We start from the raw sequence: 13,608 nt of genomic DNA, 5'->3' as shown, positions 1-13,608 counted from the left end.
TGGTCTAGTTGAAGGCTGGATACCAAATTGGAATATTTCAGCTCCTAAGGCGGTGTTTGGCAGATAAGAAAAGAAAAGAAGATGGGAAAACAGAAGATGATTCTTTCTATTTTGACGGAAAATTTCACATTGAGAATTTCTATTGCTGCTCTAGGAAAAAAAAAAAGTTCTCACTGTGAAGTCAAGAAATAGCAGCGAATCAGTGTATGCAAGAACTTTCACTCAACTGGTTTTTGTCAAGTCATCAGCTAATGTGATTCACTCTCAGTCATAGTTTATAGATGTTGCCTAGAATTGTTATATATACAACTAACAACTCTCATTGTTACCCAGAATTTACTCATAATATGTATTGTTGCCTAGAGCTAGGTCTTTATCCATATTTTCCCATAATGATCTGAGAGATCACACCTATGGCAAGTAGGTTTAGGTGGTGATAATTACCATGGAAAGCATTATCCCTATGTCCAACACCCATTGGATACCAATAACTAAATAAAGTTAGACTTATATCAATATCGTACAATGATATCCCAAATAGCATAAGTCTATGGCAATATAATCTAACTAAGCATACATTGAAAATAGTAAATCAAATGCACATTTCAATGAGTATAGAATAGATTACAACCCTTTAATATCTCTGATCATTGGCTTTCGAAAATGAAACTGGGAACTTTGATTGCCTATTGAAATCTTCAACTTCCTCCAATTGATGGAAAAACTAAAATCTTCAAGTGTATTATGGAACCCGGATCTGGCAGTGCCTAAAACCCTCTCAGCGAGTGTGATACTCTCTCTCTCTCAGTAGACTTTCAAGTTTTCAATGGAACTCAACAACCACTTTTAAACTCTTTCAATGGAAATTCCACAGCCTTTTCTTGAAATTTATACTTCCTTCAACGCAACAGAAAGGAAATGGAGGGGAAAACTTCTCCTTTTCTTCGTTGTAGAAGCTCATGATAACTCAAAAATGACAAAAAAAAAACGCTTTACTTTTGTTTCCGTCCAATACATAAGCGGTAGATAATTTAATAGCTCTAATAGGAGCTTTTGGTATTGTTTTAGGCTCTTAAGCTTCATCCAAAGCTTAAGTTCTTCTTATAGAAATTAGGTTTTAATAGGAGGTCTCTCCATCAGGGAAAGGTTAGCTAGCTTCTTGAAAGTTGATGATTATTGTGTTTTCGATAATAGAGAAGTAGAGATTGACTAATTTATTTTTTCTTGTGACTTCTCTAAGAGGATTTGGAATGCGAGACCACTAGGGGCCCGTTTAATAAAGTTTCAAGAAACGTGTTTTTGCCAATTCTGTGTTCAGAAACGGTAGAAACTGAACAAAAAACATTTGATAAAACAGTTTCATTTCACTTGTTTTCAGTAATAGAAATTAAAATTTCTACATATTTATGGTTCAAGAAACGACCCAATCGAACTTGTTTCGCCGTTTCTGAAAACAACTCGTGGCCATTTTTTCATTAGTTACTATTGACTTCCAGAAACATGACTTATCAAACACCTTCAATTATGTTTCTATTTCTAGAAACAGAAATTTATGTTTCTGCCGTTTTTTAAAACAAAAACAGAAGAAACGTTATCAAACGGGCCCTAGGTCTACACACTGAGTACCTTCAATATTCCTATTTAAAAACTTTGTTGTTTTCATTTCTATCTGATCCCTCTCTTATAAAGTTTGAGATAAGGTTTTTCCATTTCGGTATTTACTTTATATTTTATTTAGTTTCATCTGAATTTATGTCTACTCATAATCTTATTGGTGTTGTTCAACTTAATTCAAAATGGGTTTATGATTCTAATATTCTTATGAGGTGACATTAAGAAATAATTCCCAAGGATCACGGTGACCTTCTATTGAATATAGGACTATAATATGTGGATTACCCTATTGTAATTTGTACTAGTAATTTTGATCCCAACTGAGGCGAAACTAGGTGGGCATATATTGCATTTTTAAACCATCAGTTTATTAATGCCTATAAGGATCATGGTGTTTCAGGAACTCCACAGGATTCAGAGGAAAGAGGAGTTTTGCCCGGGATACAGAAAGTAGAAATATAATTAACTAGTTTGTAGTTGCAGGATTTGATTTTGTAGTGTAGTGTAGTATAGGGGTGCGCTTGGTCCAATGATAAACGTACGAATGTTGCGACCTGGTGGTCAAGCTGTCGAAACAGCCTCTCGACATTCTTGGAGTAAGACTGCATAGTTCTCGTCCCCTCCCCCAGACCTCGCATATGCGGGAGTCTCGTGCATCGGATATGCCCTTTAGTAAGAGGGTTGGTCATGGAAATTGTTTTTGTTATATATATATATATATATATATATAAAGTAGCAGAGGTGCATGTGCAAATGCACATGTGGCTATATTTTAGGTGGAAAGAGACCCTATGGGCAAGCAATAGGTAATTGGTTGGATTGAGAAGGCTAGAGGCTCCACAAGTTTTTCTTATTTAATGATCTAATTGTCAATTATTTACAAGATAAAAAAAATTTAATTGTGAATTATAGAAATAAAATTAGTGGGTAATAAACCACCATGGTTTTATCAAATAATAATCATAACCCACCATGGTGAGTAATTGTAAACTTCAATGTGCATTTGAGTAGTCATTCAAAGTATATGCAACTGTCATATGCAGCCTGTACCAAACCCATATTTGGAATATCTTTTGCAATGAAGATGATTGCACCCAACTTTCTAGATAGGATCATACTTCATTTGTTTCTTAAATTAAGTTTGAAACTTCATTCATAGGTATTCTCATTTTGTTAAGATTATAATTACTAGCGACATTTTACTACAGCATTTAGATTCTTGTACAAATAGTTTCTTCATTACCAACTTGCAAGAAACAGTGTTTACAAGTGTACAAAATCACAGAATTGAGCATTTGTAGATCCAAAATCATTTGGATCATATGACATTGATGATAACACAATTTCCTGTTTCGATGCTAAATATGTCTTCATAACCAAGTTCTGTTCACCCAACTCAACTCGAGTGGGGCAGTCTATCCCTCTTTACCTATATAATGTAGCACAACTTCTCCAACACCTAAAATCTTCTTCATTTTTTTTTGCTAATGACAGGTATCCAAGCTTTCGGCCTAACTAGTCCCGCCGGCCCATACTAACCCCACAATCTCATGGATCGGGTCATACTGGGGTTGCATGATAACCATTCAATTTTCACTGAAAGCAGTGAAGAGTATTAAACACGCCCGTTTTAGTGGTCCAAGGTGTGCCTAGTGGGAGTCGAACTTAGGATGTCCGAGTTTACGGCCCATTTTCTTCCTCTTTTATCCTTCACTTCCACTGTCTTTCCATGACAATGCTTTCAACCTAATTGACCACATGTTTTAGCAATCTTCTACCTTCTTCTACTCCTAATGATGACTGTAAATATGATGTTGCAGAAGAAAAGAACCACAATAGAACTGAAGTAATTAAAGATAAGATAGGTATCATTATTTCTTTTCTGGTTATCAGTAGGAAATGGAGTTTGTATTCCCATTATGGGTAGGAAATTTCAGGTTATACGGTCAGAGCAAAGAAGTATTCTATCATATATATGTCACATATATACCATAAAATACTTATCAGGTACCAAAAAGGTTGTTTGCCATGAAAGATAAATGTATTTTCAGATCTAGCACTCCTTAAGCTGAGCTTGGGAACACATTAACTAAGAGTTGACACTGTAAATGATGCTTAGTGACTGATGCTTGGACATAGAGAGTGATCTCAAATTTAATGCACATATCAAAGATCTCAAACAGTAAATAAGGGCTTGCAATTCTGTTAATGATATGTCATTCAGAAGAAGAATGCATGAAAGGTGACACCAAGTTTAAAGACATTGGTGTTCTCTACTCGGCATCAACCACAAATACCTGAAATACCTAGTGTACCTCAATAGCACCACATCATGAGTTAATGATTCTATTGGTTCTGGTTTTGCATCATATCCCTATTCTGATAAAAAGAATTTGGTTTTCTTCTGTCCATTTGTAAATGAAACAAACTCAGCCTTATCCACATGGTTTTTCTTCACCAAGTTATTTATTTTGTCCAGGGCAACAAACCATGTTGGTATATTTGGCAGTTTCAATAAAGGTCCAACACTTGAGATATGAGTAACCACTCTCCCATAGGACAACTATAGGTTAGGTGTTCCACGGTCGATATGACAATCCACTGTTGGCTTGGGATTCCAAATATTGATCCTCACAATCTGAATGACCCAAGGAGACTGTCCTGTTCCTTGAGAAAATTTCATTTCGCAGGTTTCGACTGTATCTCCAAGGGTAGAAACGATATGTCCTGTGACTTTTAAAAGTTACAGGTTTCGACCATCTTTCAACATGTTTTGACGTAATTTCTCATGTTTCGACCAAACCAATTGGTTCGACTTGAACCGGGTTCTATATAAGTTAGTTTGAAAAGAAACCCAAGCCTTCTTTAGTAGAATTCAACCCTCTCTTCTTAGTTTTTTCTCTTCGAAGTGGGAAACTTGGGAAAACAGTGGAGATTTCCATTTTTTGACTAATAAAGTTGAATCTAAATGTGGTTATTGCTTCATCTATATAAGAAAGACACCTTGTACCAAAAAGGTAAGTCACAATTTTCCCAAAAATAAAAAAAAAAAAAAAAAATTTATAGAATATACTTATAAATAGAGTAGAATTATGTAAGTTTTTTATGTTACTTAGGAGGACCCGATCTACTCATTCATGGCCGCCGAATTTTTTTTACATGTTAATGCTTTTTTTTTTTTCTGTTTTTGAAAATGCATTTAGCTATAACATATTTCAGTCAACAAGTCAGCGTAATGATTATCGAACCTTTGGTTCACCACACAAGTAAAACTTTATGTGTTTTTTTTTTATTTTGTAAAACTAATGATGTGAATGTGTTAGAAATGTTTAAAATAGGATGTACACAAAAAATCAGAAAAAAAAAAAAAAACTGTTTGGGGGTCAAAACCTAAGTTTCCACCATACTGGGAAAAATTCCCCGGTATTCTTAGAATTTCTCAGGTTTCGACCGAAATTTTGGTCTTCCCAAGGATCAGAATCCGATACCATGAACATTTGTCAGGTTGCCGATTTAGTTGTAAAATTAGATCCAAGAAACAAAAGACACCAGCTCCTAAAGGCTTGGAAACCCCCTCCATCCACGAATAAATAATATACCCATTTAGAGATTCATGTAATCAATCTTAACATTAGCAGTCAAGTGAAAAAAAGTGAAGATAAAAGTATGTATAATGCTTAACTATACACTTAGGAGTGTTTCAACATTCAAATAGCAACGGATGATGGTACGCAATCTAGTTCACAAAGTAGTCAACTATCCTCATAGTTGACATTCATAGCAAGCATTATGAACCAGTATCTCTGGCAAACACAAACAAGTCTAAAGTACAAGTATGCAGTATTTACTACATTTCTCTTAGTGGGTATCAACCTACGTGATCATCAAAGTTCTAATATTTTCAATTCAAATTGGAGAAAAATAAAATATATTAAATAGAAAGATAAGATACATAAGGCACGCACAAATCAACAAAGCTAGAGAGAGAGAGATCCATAACTAATCATCAATATGGGTTGATTACCTCTTTAATAATTCAAGATCTCTTGCAGTTAATCCGATTTTCCTACAATAGGATTCATGCATTCCAAATCAAAAGCGGCAAACGAAGCATGAAAATTATCGTTTATCCAGATTTGGATTGGAAATTGAACGCAACACTAATGGCAAGGGATGTGTATGAGAGATGATAGGGGATGAAGAGATAGGAATTTAGGAAGACTGATTTCATCCATGTATCTTTCAGGGGCAATCGAAAAGGGACGACGATTCAAGTGATAAAGACGCGGGAGACAATTTTGTGGTGGGTTAGGGATATTTTTGTCAACATGAAAAGTACGTATTTTTATAGGATACGTAGACTAGTAAAATTTCAAATGCAAATGCACGTATTGCGAAACATTTTTTTAGTGTTTGGACGTAAACAAAAATTGCACGTTCACCATATTTCATTTATTTCCTGTAATCATCGATAATCTTAATTATTTTCCAAGTGACCACAACTCTTGCACACAAAGAGGGAGAGAACATTTTGTCTAAGCTCATACTAATTGTATTTTAACCTTCCCCCTTTAACAAACTGAATTGAATGGATAGTGAAGAACTTAACCTGCATCACATGAAGTCAAGAATGGAACTACACCTAAATACAAGAGATTTGCAATATATTAGGTTTGAGCTTAACTAAAATACAAACGAAGAACGAAAAGAAAATGATTAAAAATTTTGGGATTGTTAGAATTGAGGCATGAAGGTGATTCATCTTCGATATGAAATAAAACTCAATAGTACTCCGAATCCTTTTTTAACCTTTACTGAAATATACTTTTAAAGCATAACAAAGGATAATCAAAAGATGATTGCATGTTCTAAATACATCTAAAAAGGTATCAGTCAAATAGTCTTTATTGAATGATTACTTCATACAAATACAATGCATTCTTCAATTCCTTTTTGAAACCCATCAAATTAACGCATCCACTCTTTCCTAATCAAGGTTAATGAGAGGTACATGAATTTCCTTCAATGGTCTCAAAACTGTTTTCCTTCAAAGGTCTGATAAAATTGCCAATTAGCTGGTGCAACATTGTTAGATTGCACCATCCTACCATCACTAGTAGTCACTTGGAATGACAAGCTCTGTCCTTCAAGCCTCCTACCTGTTAACCAGTTTTGGCCCCAAAGTCTATTCATTTGTTCCCATCCAGTGTTGGATCCCTTTACCTTCACATCTACAATATCTCCGGCACCGGCAACATTGTAAATGAGCACCGATATCCAATATGCTTTTCCGTTCATCTCGAATTTCATGCCTCCGGTCTTAATGCACGATACCCTTCGATAACGGACCGGGACAATGCCAACCTTATAATCGGAAGCAATCTTCACAAACATGGGCATTGAGAGATCAAAATGATGTAGTGGTGGGTTACACCAGTGCTGATGAGGAGGCAAGCTGTAGTTTGGAGGGCAGAAGTTGGTAGCAGTGATTTTGATGGTTCCGGGCAAGCACGACTTCGAGTCAACTGGGTCACACATGATCTCAAAGCAGGCTCCACAAGTTTGGCCATTATTGAAGAGGGCAGTGCTCAATGCCGCTGTTTCTAGGCCATACCCCTCCTTGAATACATCACCATAGCCGCAAGCACCCTCTGTAGACATTACAAACCAAAAAACTTTGGATCCTACAACTTGGTAAAGAAAAAAAGGTAAAAGATTGCACACTGCCAGCCAAAAATTGAAACTAAACTCGGGCACCCTTATTAGACTCAGGTTACTATAGAAACTCCTTACAAAATGTCTTATATATATCTATATATACATATCCTCCCCCTCATTTCAATGTTTCCTATAATACTTACCCTCCAAGGCTCGATATTGCCCACTAGTGACTGAGGCCCCGTTTATTTAGAAGGGAGTTTGGGATGAGAATGTCTGATTACTGGTGTCACATGTTGGTGGGGTTAAAGGCAAGGAAAGTAAAGTTTGAAGAAAATTGGACTTTCCTACCCCACCTTATTTGGTTAGCACATAGCTGTGGAGAGATAGAACAGAGAAATGAAAAAAGAGTTATTAATTGCAATGACTTCCGCCTCACAAAGTCCCACCAATTTGGTAGGACTTTGAAAGAGGATAGGGTGAAAGCCACATCAACAGAGAGGAAAACTCATCTCCCAATGTTGTCTAGAGTATTTCCTATTTCATTATATCCAAACACGTGACTTTACCATGCTTTTGAAAAATAAACACAATTCTCCCACCCCGTCAAAACCCCTCTAAACTAACAGGCATGGGAGAACCCTTCACCAAAAGAAAAATGCTGGATATTTTGTGGTCTATCACGTTATTCTTTAATACTGAAAATTTTGTGGTCTGTCACGTTAGTTCTTTAATATTGAAATTTTGTAAGTAACCCTTTTGTTTTTCGTATAGAACTCTCTTCACCCATGTAATTATGGCAAAAACTAAGACAAGTACTGAATCCTCACGTGAACATCTAGGTGAATGTACCTACAACTGATCCAAACTCTTGGTTCTGCCCTTTTCCAAAGTCCCGAAGAGGACTTACCCTACCTACGTAGAGGAGAACCATCCATTGGAAATCCTCTCATCTCATAGTCAAATCCTCCTCTGACCACGAATTAGAGAGCATGGACGGATTTCACCCATGTGGGGAGGTCACCACATGAGGAGGGAATCCGGTCACCCTTTTAAAACCCAAAAGCTAGCTTCTAGGATCCAAAAAAATAAGAAATGAAAGTCATTCCAAACATGCATTAAAACAAAGCACCAAGAAAAGAAAATTTGAAAGGAGGGGGCTTGGTGCTCACGCATGGTTTCTCGGCCTGTCATATCGCCATAAAATGTTGCATGGCCAGGAAGCCATGCAGCATCAGCACCGGTTGCAAGCCAAGCTATGGAGAGCAAGAGAAGTCCGGCCACCAACAAAATATAGCCATACTCAGGCATCTTCACTCTCTCACTATTCACCATAAAAGGCATAACTAATGCACTGGATTGGTGGAAGGAGCTTCAAAGACATGAGATTTATAGACCCACCCAGTGACACTTTCAGTTCAGAATATAACAGAAATATTAAATGCCCACTAAAAAAGGAAAAAAATAAAAATAGAAACCCTCAAATGCTTCACAAGATCATTCACTAACGTGTCACTGGTTCAATGCACAGACCAATAGGAGGATATACAAAAACATCTTCAATGCATAGGATAAGGACGACACAGTCATTTTACACCAGCATGTGCTTATATATATAGAGCCAGCCTGTTTGGGTCTTCAAGCGTTATGGTTATATAACGCAAACCTGATAGGTTCCCTTCAGCATTGATTATTTGGAGCGTTTTGGTGTTGAGAAGGTTATCTCTATATTTGTGCAATTGTTGTTCATTTTCTTTCGTTTTTTTTTTGATAAATTTGCAATTGTTGTTCATGATTTCCTTAGAGTTGATTTGATATTGGGTATTTTTTTTGACTAAGTAAAGAGCACTAAACAACCCCATGTGAGTAAGCGTGTCAATTTCAAATCGAAACCGAATACCGAATCCAAAACCAAGCCGAATTAATCAGACCAAATTGAACCGAATTAATTTGGTTCAAATTTGGTTTGAATATGTGAGTATGGACCTCAGTTCAGCTCGGTTTTGATTTAGGGTGTAAGAACCATCGTTTCGAACCAAAACCGAACCAAATTGCTCTTAAAACCAACAAAAAAAAGAAAAAACCCTAGTATCATTTAGAGAGATTTTTTAGGTGGTAAGTGTTTGTTGCAATTTGTCATTATGTATTTACATGTTAAAGACAATTTTGGTGTTAGCAATGGTCATAAGGCCCATAACTGGAGCCTATTTTGGCCTTTAATCCATCACAGTCATGGTCCAAAAGTGGAACCATTTTTATAACTGAATTAAAACCAAGGTACAAAATCGAATTAAAACTACATATCAGAACCGAATTGAAACTGAAATCAAAACGAGCCGAATTGAATCGGCTTGAGTATCTAAATACGGAACCGAGTCGATTCTCGGTTCGGTTCTGGTCCACCTTATCATCATTCGGAACTGAACTGATTGACACCCTTACGTGTAAGTGGCCCAAGATATGCCTAGTGGGAGTCAAACTTAGGACGTCCAAGTTTATGGCTCATACCAAATTCGTTGCTCACCAACTATACTACCCCCTCAGGTATTAAAATATAAGAATTTTATTGATACAGTACAATGTCTGTATCTATTCTTACTTTATTGTAATATATCAAAATTGTATTGAATATCATACCACTTGACATCCTTAATCGTAAATATGTTCACTTCGTTGCTTGATAGTGGAAGAGTAATTTTTCTCTTACCAAAAATAATGAATATTTGACAAAGGGTGTCCACAACTTTTGTGTTTAATCCATTCACATACACACATATACACATAACTAATCATGAAACAATCCACTTCTGAGGGAAATAAATCTCCAGGAAAATTACATGATTACCCAATTATGGGTTTTCCTTTATAAAATTACTCATTCAATATTTCAATTAACAAAAATACTGAGAATCCAGTTTGGGTTTACAAAACTACCCACCTAAAGTTTTAGTTAACAAAAATACCCAAAATCAAGTTTGAGTTTATAAAACTACCAAAAATAGTGATTCTCCTTCATCTTCTACATACAATCAGGTATTTTTATTAACTGAAACTTTGAGTGAGTAGTTTTGTAAACCAAAACCTGATTTTAGGTGTTTTTGTTAACTAGAACATTGAGTGGATAGTTTTGTAAACATAAACTTGAATTTGGGTATTGTTGTAAACTGAAACTTTGGATGTGTAATTTTGTAAAAGGAAATCCAAAAGTGGGTAATCATATAATTTTCCTTAAATCTCCAACGTTTCCTAAAATATCACATTCTCTCTCTCTCTCTCTCTTGCCGAACTCATCCTACCATAAGAGCCTTCTCTTTCTCCTCTCAGCTTATATTCTTCCCTCTCTGTCCGTTATCTTTCTTCTACTGCAGTCGACCTCTTTTCAAGATAGCTACCTAGTTAAACTTCTTTCTTATTAAATTCTTTGTTTTTTCTAACTAATCTATTTAACCCAATCCTCTCTCTCTCTCTCTCTCTCTCTCTCTCTTTTTCCCTTAACGGCTTAACACCATCCCTTGAGTTAGATTAAGGGCCCGTTTGATTTTGTTTCTACTATTTTTGTGTCTAGAAACTGTAGATTTTTTTTTTTTCCGTTTATATGCTAAGAAAAGATTTTTTGAATTGTGAAAAGGTGTTTGATTTTTCTAGTTCCCGAATCATTTTTAGTTTAGTTGGGTTCAAGACACGGTGAAGGCATGACCTTGCAGATATGTAGCTCACAAGTGAAGGCACGACGTTGGAGTTATATGTATGCTTCGTGGAGATGAGCTTCAGAAGGATGAAGGCAGTCTAGAACAGTGAATTTCGTACAACTAGGTTGGAGTCTCCGCTTCTAGATAGCGAAAAGTTTCAAGAATGGGTTTGGGTTGTGATAGGTCGAGTGAAGTATTGGATTTTTTCACAATTTTTGTCATTCCCACTTGTTTCTAGAAACAGAAAAATAAGTCTGACTTGTTTCTCTGTTACTGTTTCTAGACACAGAAATAAACATAAATTTCTATTTTTATTTAGAAAAACAAATAAAACGAAACAGAAAAATCAAACAATTTGTGGGCTGTTTTTCCGTTTTTTAGTGCAGAAAAATAGAAAAACAAGTTTTTAAAAAACAAAATCAAACAGCCCCTAAAGATTCCCCATTAATGATCGCAATGCATCAATGGCAATAAGAAAAGTATTCTATAGAAATTCTCATAGATTTTAATGGATTAGTTTAATTGTAAAATAAAAAAAAATTCATAAAATTAAGGATAAAATGCATATGAAATCAGATAAATCCACCTAATAATCAGACTGTTAATAATCAAGCTAACATCCCAAACTCACTATGTACCCATTTATCAAGTGGATTAGGTGTACTGGACTGATAATTCCCTCCACTAAAAATTTTACTATATTTGTTTCCACTGTTATAGGGGTGTAAAAAAAAAAAAATTCAGCCACCCCGAAACTACCTGAGCCTGCGCTGAGCTCGGACAGGGCTCGGGTGAATTGTTCAACCCACAGAGTGGCTTGGGCTGAGGCATTGGGCTAACCTTGGACCGACCCAGCCTGACCCTATATACACATTTATCACAGTTTATGTATATAATCAAGAGAGGGTTGGGCACTCTACAAGCCTTCCTTGGAGCTAGCGGCTCAACCAAACAGGGGGTTAGGGTTGGAGGGGCATTGGAGTCATTTCCAAAGGGGAGGGAGAGTTACAAGCTGGGCACCCCCATCAGTGTGCCTAACCTTTTCCCATAAAAATATATATCACTACAGTAATTCTTGGAAGTTTTGAACCCAATTAAGCCATTTCTGGGACATCTTTGGACATCTTCGGATATTTCGGACAAGAGTTATATGCATCTTCTACCCCTTTATTTACTTTATAGGTATGTTTGAGTGTATGTTTGTATGTTAGGTATAGGAGAAAATTATGGTAGACCAATGCTAGTATGTGCATCATTGTAGAACATTGATATAAGCCTAATTCTATTTGTAATTAGTGTTCAGAGGGTACTAAGCACAGGGACAATGTGTTTCGTGGTAGTTATCACTACTTAAACATATTTTCCGTCAGTATGGCTCCTCAAATCATTCTCGAAAAATAAGGGCGAACGCTGAACTTATGTATATCAAAGGTAAAAATTGGGCATATGTTCCTTGGCTATGAGTATTAGTATTGAGTAGATACTGAACCCTGTAGGCATTACTCCATCTATGTAGGTAACCTCCGAAGTAACATATTTCTTGTGTTGTAGTTATATATGCTTGTACTGTGTATTGGAGTGCTTGGTTGTAGGATGGGTGTGCTAGCAAACTGACCACTTGTTGGTTGTCGTGTGGATGTGCATATGACTTTGTATGAGATAATACTTGTAGTATAGGGTTTGTGAGACAACTCTAGGCAGCGGCACAAATTCTGTAAGCTCTATATACAAATGAGAATTGTCAATAGTTTACATAGCAGTTTTGGATAGTATCGGTAGACTGTGATTGAAAGTGAGCCACATCAGCCGTTTCTATCAGTTGGTGACTTGGCGAAAGAACAAACTAAGGGAGAATTTTTTAATACACTCCCCCACCCAAGGATTAAAGTATCGGTATCGGTCGCCGTATCGGTTGGTCAAAATTAAGATACGTATCATATTGGAGATACGCTAAAATACGCTAAAGATACGCACATAAATTGATAGGGAACACGTTTTTATACACTTTTGCATAAAAAAAATAGTTAAAAAAAGCTATATATAACATGTAAAATGCATAAATACTTAAGTAGAGGGTATCGTATTGATAGACAAATATATTGAGTTGAAAATGTTCAAAATGATGAGGTTTGAGTTTTTTACAGTTTTTTCTTTCCTCATTGCCATTGCCACTGTGATGAGTGCCGTGAAGAGTGTCGTGGTGGTTCAAATCTTTGGCTAGGACCTTCTTCTTCAATAGGAGCAACTGCGATGATATTCTGCACTTGTCGAATATAGGCACAATATTTACCCCAGTCGAAATATTTATGGTAGTGGGTCTCCCATTCATTGTAGAAAAATTAATTTTTTTTTTATAGAAGTTGTAGATTAAATGTTTTTAAAGAACATATAAAAAATCAACAAAGTGTGGACCAATATATTTGAGTAGATCTGAGAAATAAAAAAAAAATTTGAAACCCCCACTTTTTTGGGGAAAAAATGTGGGTTTCATTTGAAATCATGTATTTAGTAATTATAAGTTATGACATTATTTTTAAGAGTTGAATGAACTAAATTTTCTGAAAAAAAAAATAAAATTTTGGGGATTTTTCTTTTTTTTCTTTTAAATTAATTTCGGAATAAAAAAATTTAAAAAAAATATTTTTTT

At 35.7% G+C, this 13,608-nt stretch overlaps 1 protein-coding gene across 1 annotated transcript; it reads right to left on the bottom strand.

Annotated features, from left to right (window-relative positions):
- Positions 1 to 6,501: 6,501 nt before the first annotated feature.
- On the bottom strand, positions 6,502 to 8,637 carry LOC122081458 (expansin-A15-like). The gene is made up of 2 exons (XM_042648601.1): positions 8,445 to 8,637; positions 6,502 to 7,265 (listed from the first exon to the last, which is right to left on the bottom strand). Exons 1-2 carry the CDS (start codon positions 8,614 to 8,616, stop codon positions 6,646 to 6,648), a joined length of 792 nt encoding a protein of 263 aa, XP_042504535.1. The 5' UTR covers positions 8,617 to 8,637; the 3' UTR covers positions 6,502 to 6,645.
- Between the last annotated feature and the right edge of the window lie 4,971 nt (positions 8,638 to 13,608).

This window comes from Macadamia integrifolia, chromosome 6 (genome assembly GCF_013358625.1).
Source record: "Macadamia integrifolia cultivar HAES 741 chromosome 6, SCU_Mint_v3, whole genome shotgun sequence".
Lineage (NCBI taxonomy): Eukaryota > Viridiplantae > Streptophyta > Magnoliopsida > Proteales > Proteaceae > Macadamia > Macadamia integrifolia.
Note: the sequence above shows the minus strand (reverse complement) of the source record. Positions and strands in the feature narration are given on the sequence as shown.

Excerpts from the sequence above, each read along its gene's own strand:
- LOC122081458 (XM_042648601.1), bottom strand. The coding sequence starts at position 8,616 with ATGCCTTTTATGGTGAATAGTGAGAGAGTGAAGATGCCTGAGTATGGC. Across the intron at positions 7,266-8,444 it reads GACAGGCCGAGAAACCATGC|AGGGTGCTTGCGGCTATGGT; the intron begins GTGAGCACCAAG and ends TAATGTCTACAG.